Here is an 18,440-nt window from a genome sequence, read left to right on the forward strand (position 1 = left end):
AGTTCCGCTCAGTGAATTTTTAATAGACCTACGAAATACCATTTTATTTGTTTCACATAAGTATGAAATATTCTCAGTGCTTCCTGACACTTGAGAATTGGTTTGATTTCTTGTTGGTTATGTTTTATAGAGCAATTCACGCCAGTAAATTGCATGTATTATTTTCATTTCCATTGGTCTAATGAGCTCCAGGTTTCCTGAAACTCTTTCATGGCATTTCCACGGGGTCTTAAAATACCTGCATTTTAATTATGTGCAGATTTTCCTGTGGCAAGCTGCACCAGGATTGCTCTCTGGAGTACAACTTGTGTAGATGTGCTTGCTTTGAACAACTTTATGGCTATTTTTCAAAGTGACAGGAGTACCGTAAATGCCAGTGCAATGAGGACTTGAACACAGCGCTAAAAACACAGTCCTGACCTGAGCAGATGCACAGAAACTCGCATTACTGTGTATAGAAATGGGTCCAGTGCAAAAGCCTTGATCTGAACGCCCCTCAAGCTTTGGGTGTGTTACAATGGTATGACACTGCAGTCACCAGGCCTCAGTTCCCCTCTTGGCTCTTCAGGCAACCCACACACACCTATGAGTTTTAAAATAATGTTCCCCTCTTGGGGCCTGATTTAAGTCCTCCCAACATACACATAGATCCTTTGGCCCGTCTAGACTCAAACCCTTCCTTACTTAGAGCTTCAAATTTACCCTTGTTTCATGTCTTTAGGCTCCAGTTTTTCAATTCCTTCTGGGAAGAGGAGTTCTGTCAGTCCCACTCGCAACTCCTCTAGAGAGACCTCCCCTGGGTCTTTTCCTTTCCTGGTTCCTGCTCAAGTTCTTACTGCCCTTGGGCAGGGTCTCCAAAGCTCTGCTTCTTGGGGCCACTCTTGAATGCTGGCTCTAGGCTCCCCCTGACTGAGCTAAGAGTACTCCTTTTACTCCCCAGGCAATCACATGACTTAGGCCCCCATTCCCAGCTTGGTCTAGTGATCTTTCCCAGAACTAGCTTTCTTAAAGGGATCATGCCTTGGAACAGGACTGGCTGGCCCTGAGTCCCTACTGCCTTTAAACGGGACAGATTACCCTCTTACAGGGCGCTTGAAATCTATGTTGAAATTTAGCAGCTGGAGCCAATTGTTCATAACGTTAAAGAGTCTAAAGTCCAAACCAATTGAAACTGTTTCAGCAAAAAAATGCACCAGGCTTTGGAATTGTAGCTTGGCCCAAGGTGCAGAAGCCCCCAAAAACCAATTGCTGGAACACTGATCCTGAGTTTGGAAGCACTAATTTCTGAGGATCCACAATCTGTGATGCGAGGCGTTAGAAAAGACTTCTGCCTTAACCAGGGGATGGAAGTTCCACCCACACTGCTGTGGTGATAAGTAGCAAGCTGAGCCATGATCTCCTCCAGGCAGCACAAAGACCCAGTACTTGGAACCACCAGTTGAGCCTCTTCTTCATATCACCAAATGTGAGGTAGTGGATGGGACAGGAAACAGCAGGTATCTCGCCCCATCAGGCAGCAGGTGGTTAGGAGTAGCTGCTGTGACCCCTGGCCAGATAGTAGCGGGAGAAACTCTCCCACCACTATGTGAGGAAAGCTCCCAACCTTCTCATCCACCAAGATGGGAGGATGGCTAGATCCTCCCGTTTCAGGAGCTGGGTGAGAAAAGAGAAGGTATCTCCATAGCCCACTTGTTAAATCTGCAAACAAGTGCTTTCTTCCATGCTGCCCCACATGCTGGGAGGAGCCCCTGTAGACATCACCTAAACTAACTCATTATCCTCCTTCAAATCCCGCCTAAAATCCACCTTTGCTGTGAGGCCTACAAAACACTTGAAAATGGTGAGACTGTTGGTGTACTGAAACCTCTGTGTCATGCTGACCAGTACTGTCTCATTGTTTCCTTGTGCTCCCTCATCTGTCTGTCTGCATCCACCTGTTTCCTATCTTATACCTAGATTGTAAACTCTTTGGGGCAGGAGCTGTCTTTTTGTTTTGTGTTTGCTCAGCACCTAGCACGACGGGTCCTGGTCCATGACTGGACAATAATGCAATTAACAGTGGCCAGAAACATGGGGAGGGGTGATGCAAATTCCCAGCAATTAGGAAGAGGAGTCAGATGGAAGGAAGATTAAGGAGTCTTTAGTGAACTGGGAGGAAGAAATCTGTGTTGGGAAAGTATGTTTGGGGTTGCTTTTCAGCGATCTGGTCACTGTATTAGGAATTTTTGTTTCTTTCCTTTCCTCCTTGTCTGAGCTTCTGTTATTGTGGGCTGACCTCTGGGGAAAGGTGGACTTTTCAGGGGGCTCTGAAGATTATGTAGTCAGGCAAATGCACGTTTATTTCATTTTTTAAAAAAAATCAGTGAAAGTCATTGTTTTCAACCTGTGGGCTGCAGACGACATCTAAGAATTCCCAAGTGGTCTGCACCTCCGGTTGAAATTTTGTAGGGGTCCGCAAATGAAAAAACAGTGGAAAATCACTGAATTAAAGATTTGTTAGCTCTGGATTCCAGTTAGTGTTAATTGACGCCTGACAGCAAACTTAATAATTTCTGAAAGGAGCACAAACTAACATTGTTCTCCACTCTGCCATCCATTTCCTGTAGTTGTTTAAAATACATGAATGCTCTTCTCTCTGAGGCTGCCTATATCTAATGTTAGATGCTAAAGGTTTGTGTTATCTAATCTGTTGTGTTTATAGAGTGCTAATCACTAGTTCTAGCACCTGCTTCCAGTGAAATAGGAGGCGAAATAGGTGAAATAGGTATTAGATGAAAGTAGACTCCACTCTTGCTTTTCAGTGGTCTGGCCAATTTTTTGAGGGATTTTTTGCCTTCCCTCCTCCTTGTAGTTACTGTTACCGTGGGCTGGCCCGTGGGAAAATGTGGGCTTTGCAAGGGGCTCCAGAGATGCTGGACTAGACTGGTGCACATTGATTTTTCACTCTTTGAAAATAGTTCCTACTCCCCACTTTATGATTTCTAACATTTTTTACTTCACTGAGCAATTATTGGTGTCATATCTTTATTTGTTTACTATGGCAGGTGGTGCATGTCCTACCATTGATAAGGGCTGCAATACAAACACTATGTACTTGGGTTTTTTTCTGGAAAAGTGGCATGCACCATCTGGTATGGTGATTTATCCCGAATGATAGGCTTCTCCCCCTCCCCCACCCTTTATGAAGGTCAACAACTTTTTCAGTAAGCATGCTGGAAGTGTAAGACTTGCATAGAATAGCCTGGTGTCCCCTTGTGCCCTTAAATTCTTACCAGAAAAAGAGCCTACAACAAAAAGAGCCTACCTCAAGGAGAGTTTTGGAAAGGGAGGTATGCCAGAGATTCCATGAAGTCAACTAGAGACTTTGCTATAACTATTGATTTTTACATGGAAGTGCTCAAATTCTAAAGAGGTGGGCTGCAATATAAAATCTTAAGGCAGTCAGGCAGGCTCCTGATGCAGAAAATGATATAAATAGTAATTATATGATAGATACTTATTGCTTATCTTATTGCATCTGTTTTTCTTGGCTTAATGAAAAAAAGAGCAAACACCATCCTTTTTCACAATGAGCAGAGCTCTGATCATGGTGGGTCTGTTGCTGCAGTGCTGGGGCCAGCTCCCTTAAATCAGCATAAGCTTCTAGACGCTCACCACTTTTGAAAAATCAAGTCACTTATTTAGGTGCCCAAATATAGTCTTGGTAGGCTACCTTTAGGGACCCATTTGTTTTAAATGTTGACCAGTAATCCTAACCTACTTCAAATGGTGGTAGAAAATGCAGTCAGGTGTGCTCAGATCAGGAGTAATCCAAACAAAGACGTGAATACCCACGTTCCATTGGTAGCAGTTTTGTGTGTGGACACAATGCATTATAGGTAGTCCAAATGGTGGGGAGTATGCCAAATTTCCCTTGGGTAGCAAGAATGATGACTGCAGGGAGAATGCAGTGTACACAAGGAGATGTAATGCTGTGCATGCTCACCCCTTCTCTCTCTCTGTAAACTGTTGGTTGAGAGTATGTGTAGGAGCAAAGCAGATAACAGTGGGGTGAAAACACACAACCCCGGCTCAGGCTTAATTTGAATGTACTGCCTTGTCAAGGCCTGTCTACCTGGCCAAAGATGGATGGAGGATGAAAAAAGCCCCATGTGAGGATATCTGGGGACTCCTAACACCAGAAAAATCTTTTTTACCTTGTGCATTCTCTTTTTAAAATTTAAAAATAGAAAATGTCGTCATTGCAATTTGGGTGCAGATGTTCTCCCAAGTCAGTTAATGTATTGTAGGGAGTCTAGTGGCCAAGATTTTAAAAAATGGCTGCCTAATTTAGAAGCATAAGTCTATATTCAGCTGCAGAGTTCTCAGCGTTTTTGAAAAGTGGCTCATTTAGCAGTTGAATGTTAGACACTTGCTTTTCAAAACCTTGCCAATTGTTTGTTTCCAAAGTATTATGTTTTGCTTTACAATTTTGTTTTAAGCAATCTATTAAGCAGACGAAAATATTGATGATCCTTTACCAATTTTACTATGAGAACCTTCTCCCTGGCACTAACTTTTGTTCTGTATCATTTGGTAAACAATCATAAAGCTATTAAAGTATACTGGAAAATGAGATTATACTTTTATAACAGGATTTTCCCTGCCTTTCCGTGTAATACACTATGAAGGAAAATCAATGACAATAAAGAGGAGTGATGTCCTATACCATATGTTACTTCCAGCAGGACTCTGCGCTTGTGGCTAATATGCGTATCAAACATGGGTGGGAAAGGAGTTAAAATAATCTGGGACGGAACTTTAATAAGCATAATTATTATTTGTGATGTAATAGACTGATCCTGGGCCCACTGAAGCCAGTGGGCTATTTTCCAACTATTTATGTGGGAACAGGATGTATCCTAAGGCATTAGAGCCTATTGTCCCAACTGGATCAGCACAACAGCAATGTGTAAACACTGACAGTACACTTTCGGTCAGGAAATGGGAAAATCTATTCTTTGATGGACTCACAAACATAAGTTGTGGAAGGGAACGAGTGTAGTAGCTCCAGCCTAGATTTGGATCACTGCAAATGCCAGCCTACCTGTCCAGCTTGAATTCTGCAACTACCCTCTCCAAAAAAAGCAAAAAAAACCCCAAAACCATGCTCAAGCAGAACTTTTATAACATGAAAAGTAAGAAGATCTAGAGACTCTATATCTACTGCAGACTTTTTTGTTGCTAACGGTGACTGAAGGCACCCCTGCATTCACACCCTACACACAATTGTACTAATCTTTGTACAAAATATGCCTGGTTAAGGTATCATTTGAAAACTAATAACTCAATAACATCGTAATGAAATGTGTGTAGCAACATTATATGTAAAGTGATGAATTCTCCGAATTATGTTGGTAGCACATGTTCAAACCCATGTAGCCTTGATTAGGCAGAACTGGTCGAGGGAGGTCTTAAACAAAGGAATGTGTATTTACCTCAATTTACATTTCAGTAGTAAACAAGGTCCTTGAAATAGCAAGAATGAGACATTTTAACAAACACTATGAAACCTCTTTCACCAGGAGACCCCATGTCTCCATCCTCACAGCTGGAAGGACCTTTATCTAGGGGTAACCTCAGCAAAATACATTTCAAAGGGTGACTGACCTATCAAAGTGAGGGACAAAATACCCCAAATCTCTCTCCCTATCCATCTCTTTCCAAGTTTGTGGGTTTGCAATATGCTTGGAATATGCCTTTTGCAGAGCTAAAACTTGAAGTTAAACCTCACAATCGATTTTCTTTCAGACAGGCTAGGTTGCGTCTATAAAGACTTAAATGTGGAAAAATATAAATGTGGGTGCTTCATAATAAAATCTTAATAAACTTTCCCATATGTAAAATCAGGTGAGACAGCTCTATGCAATGGAGAGCTGAAGCATAATTTCCCCCTTGTTAAGATTCAGTTCATTGCGTTCACAGTGTTTGTTTTGTTATATATAATGTTCCTAATGATGTATTTTACCCCCTTAACTATAGAAGGAATGGCCATGATCATTCCTGTCTACTTGCTCTGTTTTAATATAGCTATACAAATCTGTATGTCACCACACTTATGCTCTAATCTAATTTTTTTAAAAACTCACATACAATGGGTGGCAAATAGAAGCTTAGGAAGGGAAGAGACAGTATGACACATTGTTTTCTTTGTTTTCAGCAGTCAGTTCAGAGGCACTAGGCCATTACGTGGGCAATATGCCAACTTGGCTGCACAGTTTACAAGGAGACAATGTGAATGGGTTGAGCCGTGCAGCAGAGGACTAGGAGACATTTATCCAAAAACACCTAGCATCTTTTAGGTCCATCTGCTTTTGTTTCTTCATTAGTCTCTATATAGGCTAAAGAGATGAGTCCCTGTGTGCTATCTTGGACATGGCCAGAGGTGAAATGTAGGTGGAAATATTGCCATGAAAACCAGTAAAGTTTTTGTTTGTTTTTCAAAATTTCCCATTGTTCTAAATAAAGCTGTGTGAAGATGGTCAGTGTAACCCCAAACACGTGGAGATTGAATTTCAGGTTGTGTTGCAAAGTCTAAATGGAGGCCACTGTAATCAGAAAAAAAAAATTATCTGCAAAGGGGGAATCTGGGCCTGGTTTTGAATGCACAAGATCCCCTTTGTAGTTGAACCTGGGCCGAATGATGGCGTTGCATCAAAATCATGTAGCATTGTGGCTCGGAGGTGAAATCTGGCTGCTTTGACTAGATATCACTTCAGGATTTGGAACCTGAGACTGAAAATGAAAACTGAAGAAGGGGTTTATGAACCCAGATAGATCAAACCAGAAGGAAGTATTTACAGCATTTCATAAGGCCCTAGTAATAATTATTGTAAATTGGGTTTCTTTAGTGCTTTTTAATCCAAACACATTCCCCAACATGGGCATGTTTCCAGTCAGGGAAATGAGGCACAGAGCAGTCCAGTGAGTTGCTCCAACTGATAGACATCTATGTATTTATTTTAACAAAAATTCTTTACTCCATCCTGCTGTGCTATAGCCCTTGCTTAATAACCATGTTACCTTACCGATATTATCCCTGATTTTTCCCCTCTAACACTTTTGCTCACTTTATTGCATCATGCATGAAATTAGGCCCCAGTCCTGCAGACACTTAGCACATGCTTAACTTCATGCACATGAATAGTCCTTTTTAGCCAAGTGCAGGTGTAAATGCCTAAAAAATCATGGCCTGAGTTTGAAAGTTCCCGGATGGAAGGACTGTGACCTTTTAGCCTAGCACACTTTGGTGCTCTGTAAGAAATAATCATTACTAATTATAAAAGACCACACTGCCTGCAAATATGTCCCTCTTATGTCTCAAATTTACAGAAATCAAAATTTAGATTCACTCATGAGATCAATCAATAGCATTAATGTGTATAAATACACTTCTGCATCTTGTTTTGCCATGGACATGAACAAGGTCAGTGTATCTATAAAAATACAAGTAGCTTGTTTCTGCAGTTAGCATGTTTTTCTGTTGACCTTCCCCTCAAGGGCAAGCTATATATGATACATAGCCTGCAATTGTAAAAATATCACTATGATTGACAGCATTAGAGTCTTTGGTGTCATGACATGGGGACAGTCACTACAAAATTGCAATGATGCCTGACAGCAAAGAATACCTCTGCTATTGTTGTGTTCCTCAGTCAACCAGCCCTGGCTCTCTCATTCAGATAATTTCAGTCATGCAAGATACTGGGATTGGTTAAGCCACGCCTTGTTTGGCTGTGAATAAAAACACACTGGAGCAAATAAAGTTCAAGGTAGCTTTACAGCTCAGGGTCACATTTCAGTTCAGCTAAGTGTATAAAAAGCACACAATGCCTAGCTGTTTGGCAGAAAGACTCTCTTGCACTACAGCAGCATAGTTCTGCATATAATATCCTGATGCAGTGAGTGCACTGCTCAGGAAACCCTCAAGGAAGTGGGTATGGCTAGTCAGGCCTCACCTGAGAAGTTTAGAAAATGCCAGTGTGAGACAAGTCATCCCCAGAGCATCCTTTACCAGATTCTTAACAAAGCGCAGGATGAGACCACATGGCATCCCCAGGACTACCATCCTTGCTACTCGATATCAAATGCTGGCTGTCCCTGTGAGGGCAACAGGAAAGTTGTCCTCAGAACTCCAGAAGTGACCTGCATGAGAGCTTCTGAAGTACTCTTAAAGACGATAACTTTTATAAGAAACTTGCCTTCTTTTTATCATTTGCCCCAGGAGGATCAGGCACTTCTAGTTCAACAGTGCTGGGCCCCTCTCTTTGTCTTGGGCCTGGCACAGGAGTGGGTGGATTTTGAACTGAAAGAGCTTTCAGTCCCTAGTTTGTTGAAAAAAATCCTTCTCAATCAGTCTCTGACAGATAGTGACAACGTGGAGAACTCCTCCCTGGGAGCATCATTAGCAGATGTTCAGAAGATGAGGAATTTCCTGGAGAACTTCTGGAATTCAGACATATGTGCAAAAGAATATGCCTATCTGAAAGGAATTATTCTCTTTAACCCTGGTAAGTTCCATGGCAATATTTGTAGACAAATGCACAGCTAAGTGTGTGTCTAAAAATATTTTAAAATCTATCTGCAAACAGATGTTTGGATTTTTAAACTGATTTCTGTCATCCTAGCTAACCACTTTCAAAATCAGCATTCAGCAATGTAAGTACCTTTTTTCTGAATTTATTTCTGGTGATATTTAGGTTTATATATGCTCACCCTGTTACCCTTTGTAAAAACAAATGGCTTTAAAAAAGCCCTTTATTAAGAAATTATTAGGTCATATAAACTTACTGTGTCACTTAAAACTCTGATTTCCAGACTTATGGACAGAGATAATATGGCTGCATTAAATATGTGGGAGGGATACATGTGTACAATTTGATATTAGACATATTGTAACTGGACTTCCTAAATACCCAAAATATTTATTAAGAGACAAGGTAGGTGAGGTAATATCTTTTACTGGACCAACTTCAGTTGATGAAAGAGGCAAGCTTTCGAGCGCCACAGAGATCTTTGTGAGGGCTGAAGAAAAGTTGTGTGTCTCACCAACAAAAGTTGGTCTAATAAAAGATATTACCTCACCCACCTTGTGTCTCTCAGATCTTGGGACCAACACGGCTACAACATTGCAAACAATGTAAAATATTTAGTGTTGAGAGTTCATCAACAAATCAGACATTATACATAAGCTGTGGGATCTGAGCATTGTGAGTAAGGGACCTATGAGATTACACTGTGTTGTAAGTTGCATAGTGTTTTTGTTAATATGTTGCGGTTTGAATTTAGCATTTTCTACATCACTGTCTTCACAGCTGGGTCGATGTATAACGATCACTAAGAAAACTCAAAAAAGTTAGGACCTTCTCACTCCTCATGGTTAGGGAGTGAGACAGGTAAAGCTTATCCTTTGCGAAGTGGGTTAGCTACTTCAGAACCACAGAATAAATGAGGCATGAGGGGCCTGATCTGAAGCCCCCTGAAGTAAATGGAATGACTCCTGTTCGCTCCAATGAGCTATGGATCAGGGCCTTGACTCCATCAATAATTACCATTCATGACACAACCATCCACAGTGTCTATCCGCAGAAGAACACTTGAACATGTCAGCTACAGCAAAATGTCTGTCCATTTAGTGACATTTCTTGCAAGAAGCATTTTAAAAGTGTGTTTTAGAAGCAGCACCGGCTTCACATGTGTTTTCAAGTGGAATTCAAGATGTGGTTTTCATTGTTAAGGTATCTTTAGGGCATCTTATATTGTCTTGTGTATCCTGGGATTGCAGCTACATGAGAAAATTTGAACCAGTGGGATTTTTGCTTGCTTTACTGTGAATAATTTTCAGTTACTGAACTTCTGAAAACAAATCCACATTATGGGAGTGCACAATCATGCTGTGGTTTACAAACTTTAATTCGTTAACACACTTTGCCCCTCTGAAGAAATGATTTGAATGGGGAAACTGAGGCAGAGACAGTAAGCGACTTACTCAAGGTTAAAGTTTCAGAGCCAAAATTAGAATTTAGGAGCCCATGGCTCATATGCCTATGCTCAGCCGACTAGCCTGTTCCTCCTTCCCCAGGCCTATTTCAGTGTAGATTCATTTGTGCAGCTCTCATTTTTGGATTATTATATCAGTAGTTCTCAAGAAAATTCCACTTGCCAAAAGGTATTTAGTACATAAATTCAGCCACCTTTTGCATCGCTGCCTCTGCTTCAGTGCTTGATGCTTGGTCCAATGTTAATGCTCTGCAAGTCTGAGCTGTAATTGTTCGAATTACTACCCTCACTTACTACCATTCAAAGTGCTTACTACCCGTGAGGGGAGGGCTGGGGGATTCCAGGCAGGGTGCTCACTGTTTCTAGAACCTACCAGAGTGCCTCATGTTGCTGAACAGCAACTTCTCTAGCTGATTAAGGAGCAGAGTTTGTCAGGCTTTGAAGTTAATCCTCTCCTTGGCTGCAAGGATGATGGCTGTGACTCCAGTCTTAAGAGCATGCAAGAGCCTGGAAAGGCAAGGCTGAGTGACTCAGTAGCAATGTTCTGCATTGCCATACAGAATACTCAGAGTTGGTACTTATTGGCCCGGAGAGGGACAAATCGCAGTCTGTGGATTGGGCTCAGACAGTATGCTCTGCCCCTTGTGGGAAGGAAAAAGCCTCATATCACTCAATAACGATGCCTCCAACAAACGGCAGGGCTGTGTTGCCTCCAAAGGGAAGTCACTTAAGATATCCCTAGCAAGGAGGTTAATGCCTTGGATATACAGCCTTTGCCAGGAGAAAATGTGGGGGGAAAAGAGGGTTAAGAAAATCCTCAAGGCTTCCTGTGGGATGTGGAGAGAGGCTACTATGTAAATTATGGCCAAAATCCAAGGGAGTGGATGGAAAATGCCCCACATATGTGAACAGTGAAGCTAAATTGCTCTCAGTTACTTCTGACAGTGCACTGAGAAACAAACAGTGATGAGACTGAAAGAGTGAAAATAGCATTGTTATTACATCAGTGCCAAATGCAATGCTAATGTTAGGACCATGTCAGGGTTTCTGTTATAAATGTCATTTTTCAGTGGTTTATAACTTGGTTGGAGACACTTATACATCAGTGAATCTTCTTGCACACTATCTCAAGCCAAGTAATTTCTTTGTATTAATATTTGTAACGTGAAAACATTGGTTTGTTACATATAAATAGAGGGAACAAATGAGAAAATGTAGCAAGTTTCAGGAGAAGAATCCATTCTGAGTAAATAAACCTCTTGATATCTTGCTTCCCTATAATAGTTTGGGTTTTGACTTCTGCTGAGAGATTGCAACTCTAGTTATCTAGAAATCTAGGGTGGGTGTAAAATACAGAGAAAGGGAAAAAATGACTACTTTAAACCCTTTGTTTCCAGCTACTCTAGTTTCAGCAAAGCCTCGTCTTCTCTTCCTCCAGCTGCTATGGCCGGAGAGAAGATACCATCTAAAATCTCTGTTTAAAAAAAAATCCACGAAGTTCAGCTATCTGGAGAAAACTCCCGGTTACTAGGCACAACAGTGTAATCTCCAGCACTTTAAATTCTTAACTGTGGGTGGGATGCTCCTCCTTCAGAGCTACGTATACAGGTTACACGTCATGTACTGATCTCCCCATCCATGGGGGATTGGGGTCCACTCTTTTTGTGGCACTCATCATCCTCTGGACCCTGCAGAAGGCACTGCTCTATGGGCCTGGGATCTGTGCTGGGAAAAGGGGTGTGGGATGGCCTTGCAGAGGCAAAGGACAGGAATGCTAGGCTGCAGGCCAAAGACAGGGTTAAGGGTACATAGACCACACTGGTCTAGAGTGTGAAGATTCCTTGAGGGGGGGACAAACAGCCTGGAGTTGCACCATTTTCGCTATGGCCCACCCCTTTCTCTCGGGACTCCAGGGAAGGTGCAGTCAAGAGAATTCTACTGAAGCTGCACTGCCAGTGACCAGGGCACATTACCAGAGGCCAAAGCCAGTGTATGAGGTTTCCCCATGGATTGCACTGGGATCCACACAGATCCTTGGGTGCCTTCAGAACTGGGGTCACACTGCATGAACTTCTTTTGAGGAATGGCAAACCCTGCCCCCTGGATGGAATAGTCTGTGAAGAACTAGATTCCTTGGGGAGATTTTCTGTTCACGAACCCCATCCCATGGGATTTGTCTTGGGAGTACAATGGAATCAAATGGACCTCATGGAGTCAGGCAAAGAGAAAATGGCAGCCAAGATGTCTGAAGTTAAAGAATCTATGTTAAAGCAAGCTCAGGGTCTTTTCCTGGGGAATTCTGTCCCTTTTCAGGTTGCCAGAGCCCCAGTCTCTTGGGCTTCAAGGGCTGGACCTCAGAGTTCAGAGAGGCGTGTCACATATTTTAACTTTAAACACCTGCTTAAAGGCGGTGCTGGATTAGGCCAGAGTGCTGAGTATCCTGAAGGATGGAGCCCCACTGCATTAAGCAAGATGTATTTATTTAACTTACCTTTTAACAATTTCCCTTTTTTTAATCATAGCTTCATGTAATTAACGTACTTTAATTGTGTGGATAAATGCCTACCTTCTCTGGGGATAGGTGTTCTGCAGCTCATTAATGTAAATAAATAAATTACAGCAAGTGCAAAAAAGGACCTTGTACTTTCACTGTATGACTTGCAGCACTTTATTTAGAAGCATAAAAGAAGGACTCAGTTATTTCTACATACAGATATTCTGCTGTAATTGTCAGACCTTGTGTCTGCCACTGGATTAGCTAAATATAGTAGAATGAGAACCTGTGGTCCTGTTTTATATGATAAAATTGAAAATTAGGAGACCTACAGAATGAATTATATCACTACAGGTCAGTGGAATATTAGATTTATACTGTCAGTCAGCTTTCCTATCTACTGGTTCATTTCATTCAGTAATTTTACTGAAATTTCCATATGGTGACAAGCTAAATAACTCATCTTATTATTTTATGATAACCTCTTTCTTTTATATATGGATTATTTCAAACTTCACACCATGAATAGTTTTACATGTGGCCACATTAACTGTTTTGTTATATTACTAGTACCAAATTTGATAGCATTTAAAGGCCAAGGGATTCCCCTCACATCTATTGCAGTTTTTGCACTTGATGTAATAGCATTGACTTTGTTGGGTTTAGCATGATCCTGCAAAACAACTGAGTATGATTGAAGTCAATGGGACCACTCCTATACTTAAAGGTAAGCATGTGCCCAAGTGCTTTGTTGGATCAGGGTCTTATACTGGAATAGTTAAGACGAAGATCAGGATCCAAGTGATTATATTAAAGTAGCATGGATGAGATCCTCACTCTTGGTTTCAGCCCCCTTACAGCAGTAAAAGGGCCAGAGAGGTATAAAAGGGTGTTAAAAGCCCCTTAGCTCAGGGGTGGCCAACCTGAGCCTGAGAAGGAGCCAGGATTTACCAATGTACATTGCCAAAGAGCCACAGTAATACGTCAGCAGCCCTCCATTCGCTCCCCAGCCCCCAAAGCCTCCCGCCCACTGGCAGCCCCACCAAACAGAGCCTCCCCCTCCCTCCCTGCACCTTCCAATCAGCTGTTTCGAGGTGTGCAGGAGGCTCTGGGGCGGGGGGAGAGGGAGGAGCGAGGGCACGGCAGGCTCAGGGGAGGGGTTGGGAAGGGGTGGAGTGGGGGCAGGGCCTGTGGCAGAGCCAGGGGTTGAGCAGTGAGCACCCCCCGGCACATTGGAAAGTTGGCGCCTGTAGCTCCAGCCCTGGAGTCGGAGCCTAGACAAGGAGCCGCATCGTAACGTCTGAAGAGCCGCATGTGGCTCCGGAGCCCCCGGTTGGCCACCCCTGCCTTAGGTGACTGTGGGAGAATACCTCAGTGCAGGCACTGCAGTTAAACCGCTATAAATCTGCCTTTTGAGAACCCCCTTGCAACCTCTGGCATAGGGAGTGAGCTTGGATGGGGCTGGGGACAGGACAGGTGTGTTGGGGGTGGGTCACAGCATGGAGAGTTGCTGATTCTGGGCAGTACGGTGGCCCACAGAGCAACCCAGGAAGACTGCTATAATTTAGTATTTGTCTATGCATGCTACAGCGGTGTGACTTCTAAAGCACAGGGTCTACCAGGACCAATGTATGCATAACACATTAGTGAGCTTTAGAAACCCCACCCCCATAGTATGTATTACCACACTGTGTGGACAAGCCCTTTGACAGGCCCCCAGGCCTATGCTGGGGGCCTCTCCAGCCTCAGAAGCAGCTAAGGACTGGGAAGACACAAAGATGGTATAAACCAGTGGTTCTCAACCTTTACAGATGACTGGTACCCTTTTCAAGAGTTTGATTTGTCTCGCGTACCCCCAAGTAGTTTTTAAGTGAAATGAAACTTACTTACAAAATCAGACATAAAAATGAAAAAGTGCCACAGCAGACTATTAGTGAAAAATCACATATTTTCTCATTTTTACCATATAATTATAAAATAAATCAATTGGAATATAAATATTGTACTTGCATTTCACTGAATAGTATATAGAGCAGTATAAACAAGTCATTGTCTGTATGAAATTTTAGTTTGTACTGGCTTCGCCAGTGCTTTTTATGTAGCCTGTTGTAAAACTACACAAGTATCTAGATGAGCTGATGTATGCCCTGGAAGACCTCTGGGTACCCCCGGTTGAGAGCCACTGGTGTAAACCCACCTTCGCTATCTCTTCCCATGGGCTTTAAGTTCTGTGCTGTCTGTCTTAGAGGTATAGCACAGAATCTGCCTCTATGTGTTTAATCTAAGTCACTTCCCTAATCTTGTCTTTTTTTCTAAAACTCCATTTTTAATGTAATAGTCTGATTGCATCACACTGGGTTTTAAATGCTACACAATGTTTACTAAAGCTACCTAAGCACATTTTCCCATCTTTCTAAAATGAATAAATAAAACGAGATTTTTTTTAAAAAAAGACATAGCTGGAGGGATGGATACAAACCCTTACAGAGGTCACATCATAAACTAATTTTACTCAAAAAAGCTTTCCTTGTTTTATTCCTGTTTTTACAGAACTGCCTGGCCTAAGATTTCGTCACTATGTGCAAACCCTGCAGCAGGAAGCCCAGCGCACTCTGATGGAATTTAGTTCAATGATGTACAACAGAAACCTAGGCAGATTTGCTTGGATTCTTGGGCTGCTCGCGAGCCTCAAAGCCATTAATGCAGAGACTATTGCAGAACTCTTCTTCAGACCTATTTTAGGAGAGGTTAACCTAAATGATTTACTTCTAGAAACCCTGTATTTCAAGCAAGACCTACTTTAAAAACAGAACACCTTTTTCTGTTCCTAAATAACAACCACAACAAAGATTTAAGAGGGGGGGAAGTTTTATGGTCAATATATTAAAGGTAAACATAGATTAAAAATTGACTAATGTAACATTGCTATTTATTTTTTTTTGTAAAACTAAATGTAATCATGTAAACTTCAGACTAAAAGAAATTAAATACCAGTTCATAAATCCATATGCCATATCTGGAAGAGATTTGTCCTAAAGTATGAAAGATATTAACATCATCTCCAATCGCTGTAGTTCCAACTGTATTATTTCTAATGTTCATTTTCACAACCACTTAAAAAAAGTTTCAGAGTGGTAGCAGTGTTAGTCTGTATCAGCCAAAACAACGAGGAGACCTTGTGGTACTTTAGAGACTAACAAATTTACTTGGGCATAAGCTTTCGTGGGCTAAAACCCACTTCATCAGATGCATGGAGTGGAACATACAGTAGGGAGGTATAAATACACAGCATATGAAAAGATGGGAGTTGCCTTATCAAGTGGGGTGTCAGTGCTAACGAGCCAATTCAATTTAAGTTGGAAGTTGACAAGAAGGAGTGGAAATCACTTTTGTAGTGTTAATGAGGCTAATGTAAACAAGGTGGCCCATTTGAAACAGTTCACAAGAAGGTGTGAGTATTTTGCAAGGGGAAATTAGTTTTTGTAAAAACAACGAGCAGTACTGGTGGCACCTTAGAGACTAACAAATTGATTTAGTTTCTGTAGTGACCCATCCACTCCCAGTCTCTATGATGGTGTCCAGTTTGCAAATAAATTCCAGTTCTGCAGTTTCTTGTTGGAGTCTGTCTTTGAAGGTTTTTTTGTTGAAGAACTGCCACTTTTAAGTCTGGCAGGGTCTGTTGTGACCCCAGATACAGGAATGGATAGCAGGGAGACAGTCTTTAGTGTGATCTCAATTCTCCCACTGCTGATGCCTATGCAGCATGGATGAGTTGGAGGAACTGCCTTGCTTGAATGCAGAGGGGTGAGGAATGGTGGGGAAGAGAGAGAGTACAGGGTGGGAGGATAAGAGCCTGGGGTGGTTAGGTGTAGAAGCTGGGAGAGGTGTACAGGGGTAGAAGATGACAAGGGGGAAGGATAGGAATAAGGGGAAAGAAACTCACTCTGGAAACACTGCTTCTAGTCAATTACCACCCAGTGTTCCTGAGTAGCTCAGAGAAGATAGTTCTAGGCCAACTACAAGTTTGTAATTGAAGGTAATATCTTACCCTTGGCACAGTCTGTATTCAGACCAGGACATCGGATAGAAAAAGCTTTAGATGGATGAACTCCTCCTGTCAGTGGTCTGAGAACAGACATCCACTCTCATCCTCCCATACCTTTCGGTGTTTGGCACCGTTGACCCAGACCATACTTCTGTCCCGTCTGAGAGAAGTGGCAGGGAAATGAACTAAGATGGCTTGACTCCTTCCTGGAGGGACACACGCAGAGTAGTGACGGGAAACTGCATCTCCACCACTAGACCCTTCTACTTGTGGGGTTCCACAGGCAAAATTCTCTCTCCAGTCCTGTTCAGTGCCTTCATGAAGCCACAAAGTGATCTGATAAGATGATATAGACTCAACCACCACTGATATGCATATAACTTACTGCTCTACCTATTCATCACCATATCTGACTCCAACCACTACCAGTTGGCCCACTCTTTGAATGAGATCAACTCGTGGAGAAAGAACAGCTGGTTGAAGCTGAATCCAGGCAAGACAGAGGTGATGCTGGTAGGTAGAAGAGTTTGTGAAGAGTTTGTGGCCATGGTGCAGTCTCCTTTGGCTGAAGGTACATACCAACAATTGATCAAATCAATCTGTTGTTTAGGAGTGATCTTGGATTCTTTGCTGATGCTAAATTCTCACATAAGAGCAGCCATGAGTAACACCTGCTACCATCTCTGGTTTGGCTAGGAGACTCCATCCCATCTTGACAGATGATGATCTGGCCTTGATTATACATGCCTTTGTCACTTCCCATCTGGACTAGAGCAACGCAATATGTCTGGGCATGGAGCCATGAGCCCTTAGGAAACTCCAGTTAGTACAGAATGCTGCAGCATGTCTCCTCAGCAACACAGGCATCTGAACACACCAAACTTGTCCTCTGCTTTCTACACTGGCTTCCCCTAAGTCAAGTTCAAGGTCTTGGTTCTTCTTTTCAATGGACCAGAGCCCAAGATATCTTAAAAATCACCTAACACTCCACAATGAAGACCAGGGTTGACAACTACACTCTTCTACCATAAACGTAAAACTTGGCTGGGCAGAAGACAGAACTTTCTTGAGGGCTCGAGTCAGACTGTGAAAGGCACTCCCACAGGAATTAAGGAACATCATAAACCTGACCACCTTCCACGCCGAGTGCAGCGTGCACTTTTTGACCTGCCTTCTCTAACATAAACACAGAGCAGCACATGCCCTTAAAACAAACATAAAAGAATGCTACCAAACTAAAACACTCTGGTGCGCATGTGATTCTCTCTCTGAGGAGAGAATGACATACCAGGTGAACCACACGTGACTAAAATTAGTCATGTTGTTTAATGAACTACTGGAAGGGGCTCAGATACTGTGGTGATGAGGGCAATATAAGAACCTACATAGAATCAAATAGCATAGAAGGGCAAGAGCCATGGAGTGGGGAGGATATGAGCAGAGGAGATGGGAGAACTTGGGTAGAATCTGGGGAGGAGGCAGGAGCCTGGGAGAGTTTGACAGGGAATGGAGTGAGGGTGGGAGGAATGAGCAGCAGCCAATGGGATAGCAGCAGGGGGCATATGAGTTGAGAGGGATAGCAGCAGGAGCTTGGTAGAGAAGGGGATAGGGAGAGGGTAAAGTGGACAGACGCAGAATGGTCTGACACCACTAGAGCACACTCCCCTACAAAACTGAATTGAATCTAGGAGTCCTGAGCCGCACATTCTTCAGCTGTCTCTTGTATATTATTTGCTCTGAAACCCACTGTCAAAGTCTGTGTCTCCATCCTCCTCTTCTGGCTGAGCCACACAGAAGCTAATACTACTGCTACTGGCTACTCTGCTAGCTCAGCGGGCAGAGGATGTGGATCTAAAGATCTCA

General features: G+C 42.5%; 1 protein-coding gene across 1 annotated transcript; it reads left to right on the top strand.

The window, feature by feature from the left end:
• Positions 1–7,978: 7,978 nt before the first annotated feature.
• On the top strand, positions 7,979–15,336 carry LOC144262024 (nuclear receptor subfamily 0 group B member 2-like). Its single transcript, XM_077811627.1, has 2 exons — positions 7,979–8,549; positions 15,083–15,336. Exons 1-2 carry the CDS (start codon positions 7,979–7,981, stop codon positions 15,334–15,336), a joined length of 825 nt encoding a protein of 274 aa, XP_077667753.1.
• The last annotated feature ends 3,104 nt before the right edge of the window (positions 15,337–18,440 follow it).

This window comes from Eretmochelys imbricata, chromosome 3 (genome assembly GCF_965152235.1).
Source record: "Eretmochelys imbricata isolate rEreImb1 chromosome 3, rEreImb1.hap1, whole genome shotgun sequence".
NCBI lineage: Eukaryota > Metazoa > Chordata > Testudines > Cheloniidae > Eretmochelys > Eretmochelys imbricata.

Coding starts and splice junctions, on each gene's coding strand:
- LOC144262024 (XM_077811627.1), top strand. CDS start 7,979: ATGGCTAGTCAGGCCTCACCTGAGAAGTTTAGAAAATGCCAGTGTGAG. Junction 8,550..15,082: donor AATTATTCTCTTTAACCCTG/GTAAGTTCCATG, acceptor CTGTTTTTACAG/AACTGCCTGGCCTAAGATTT.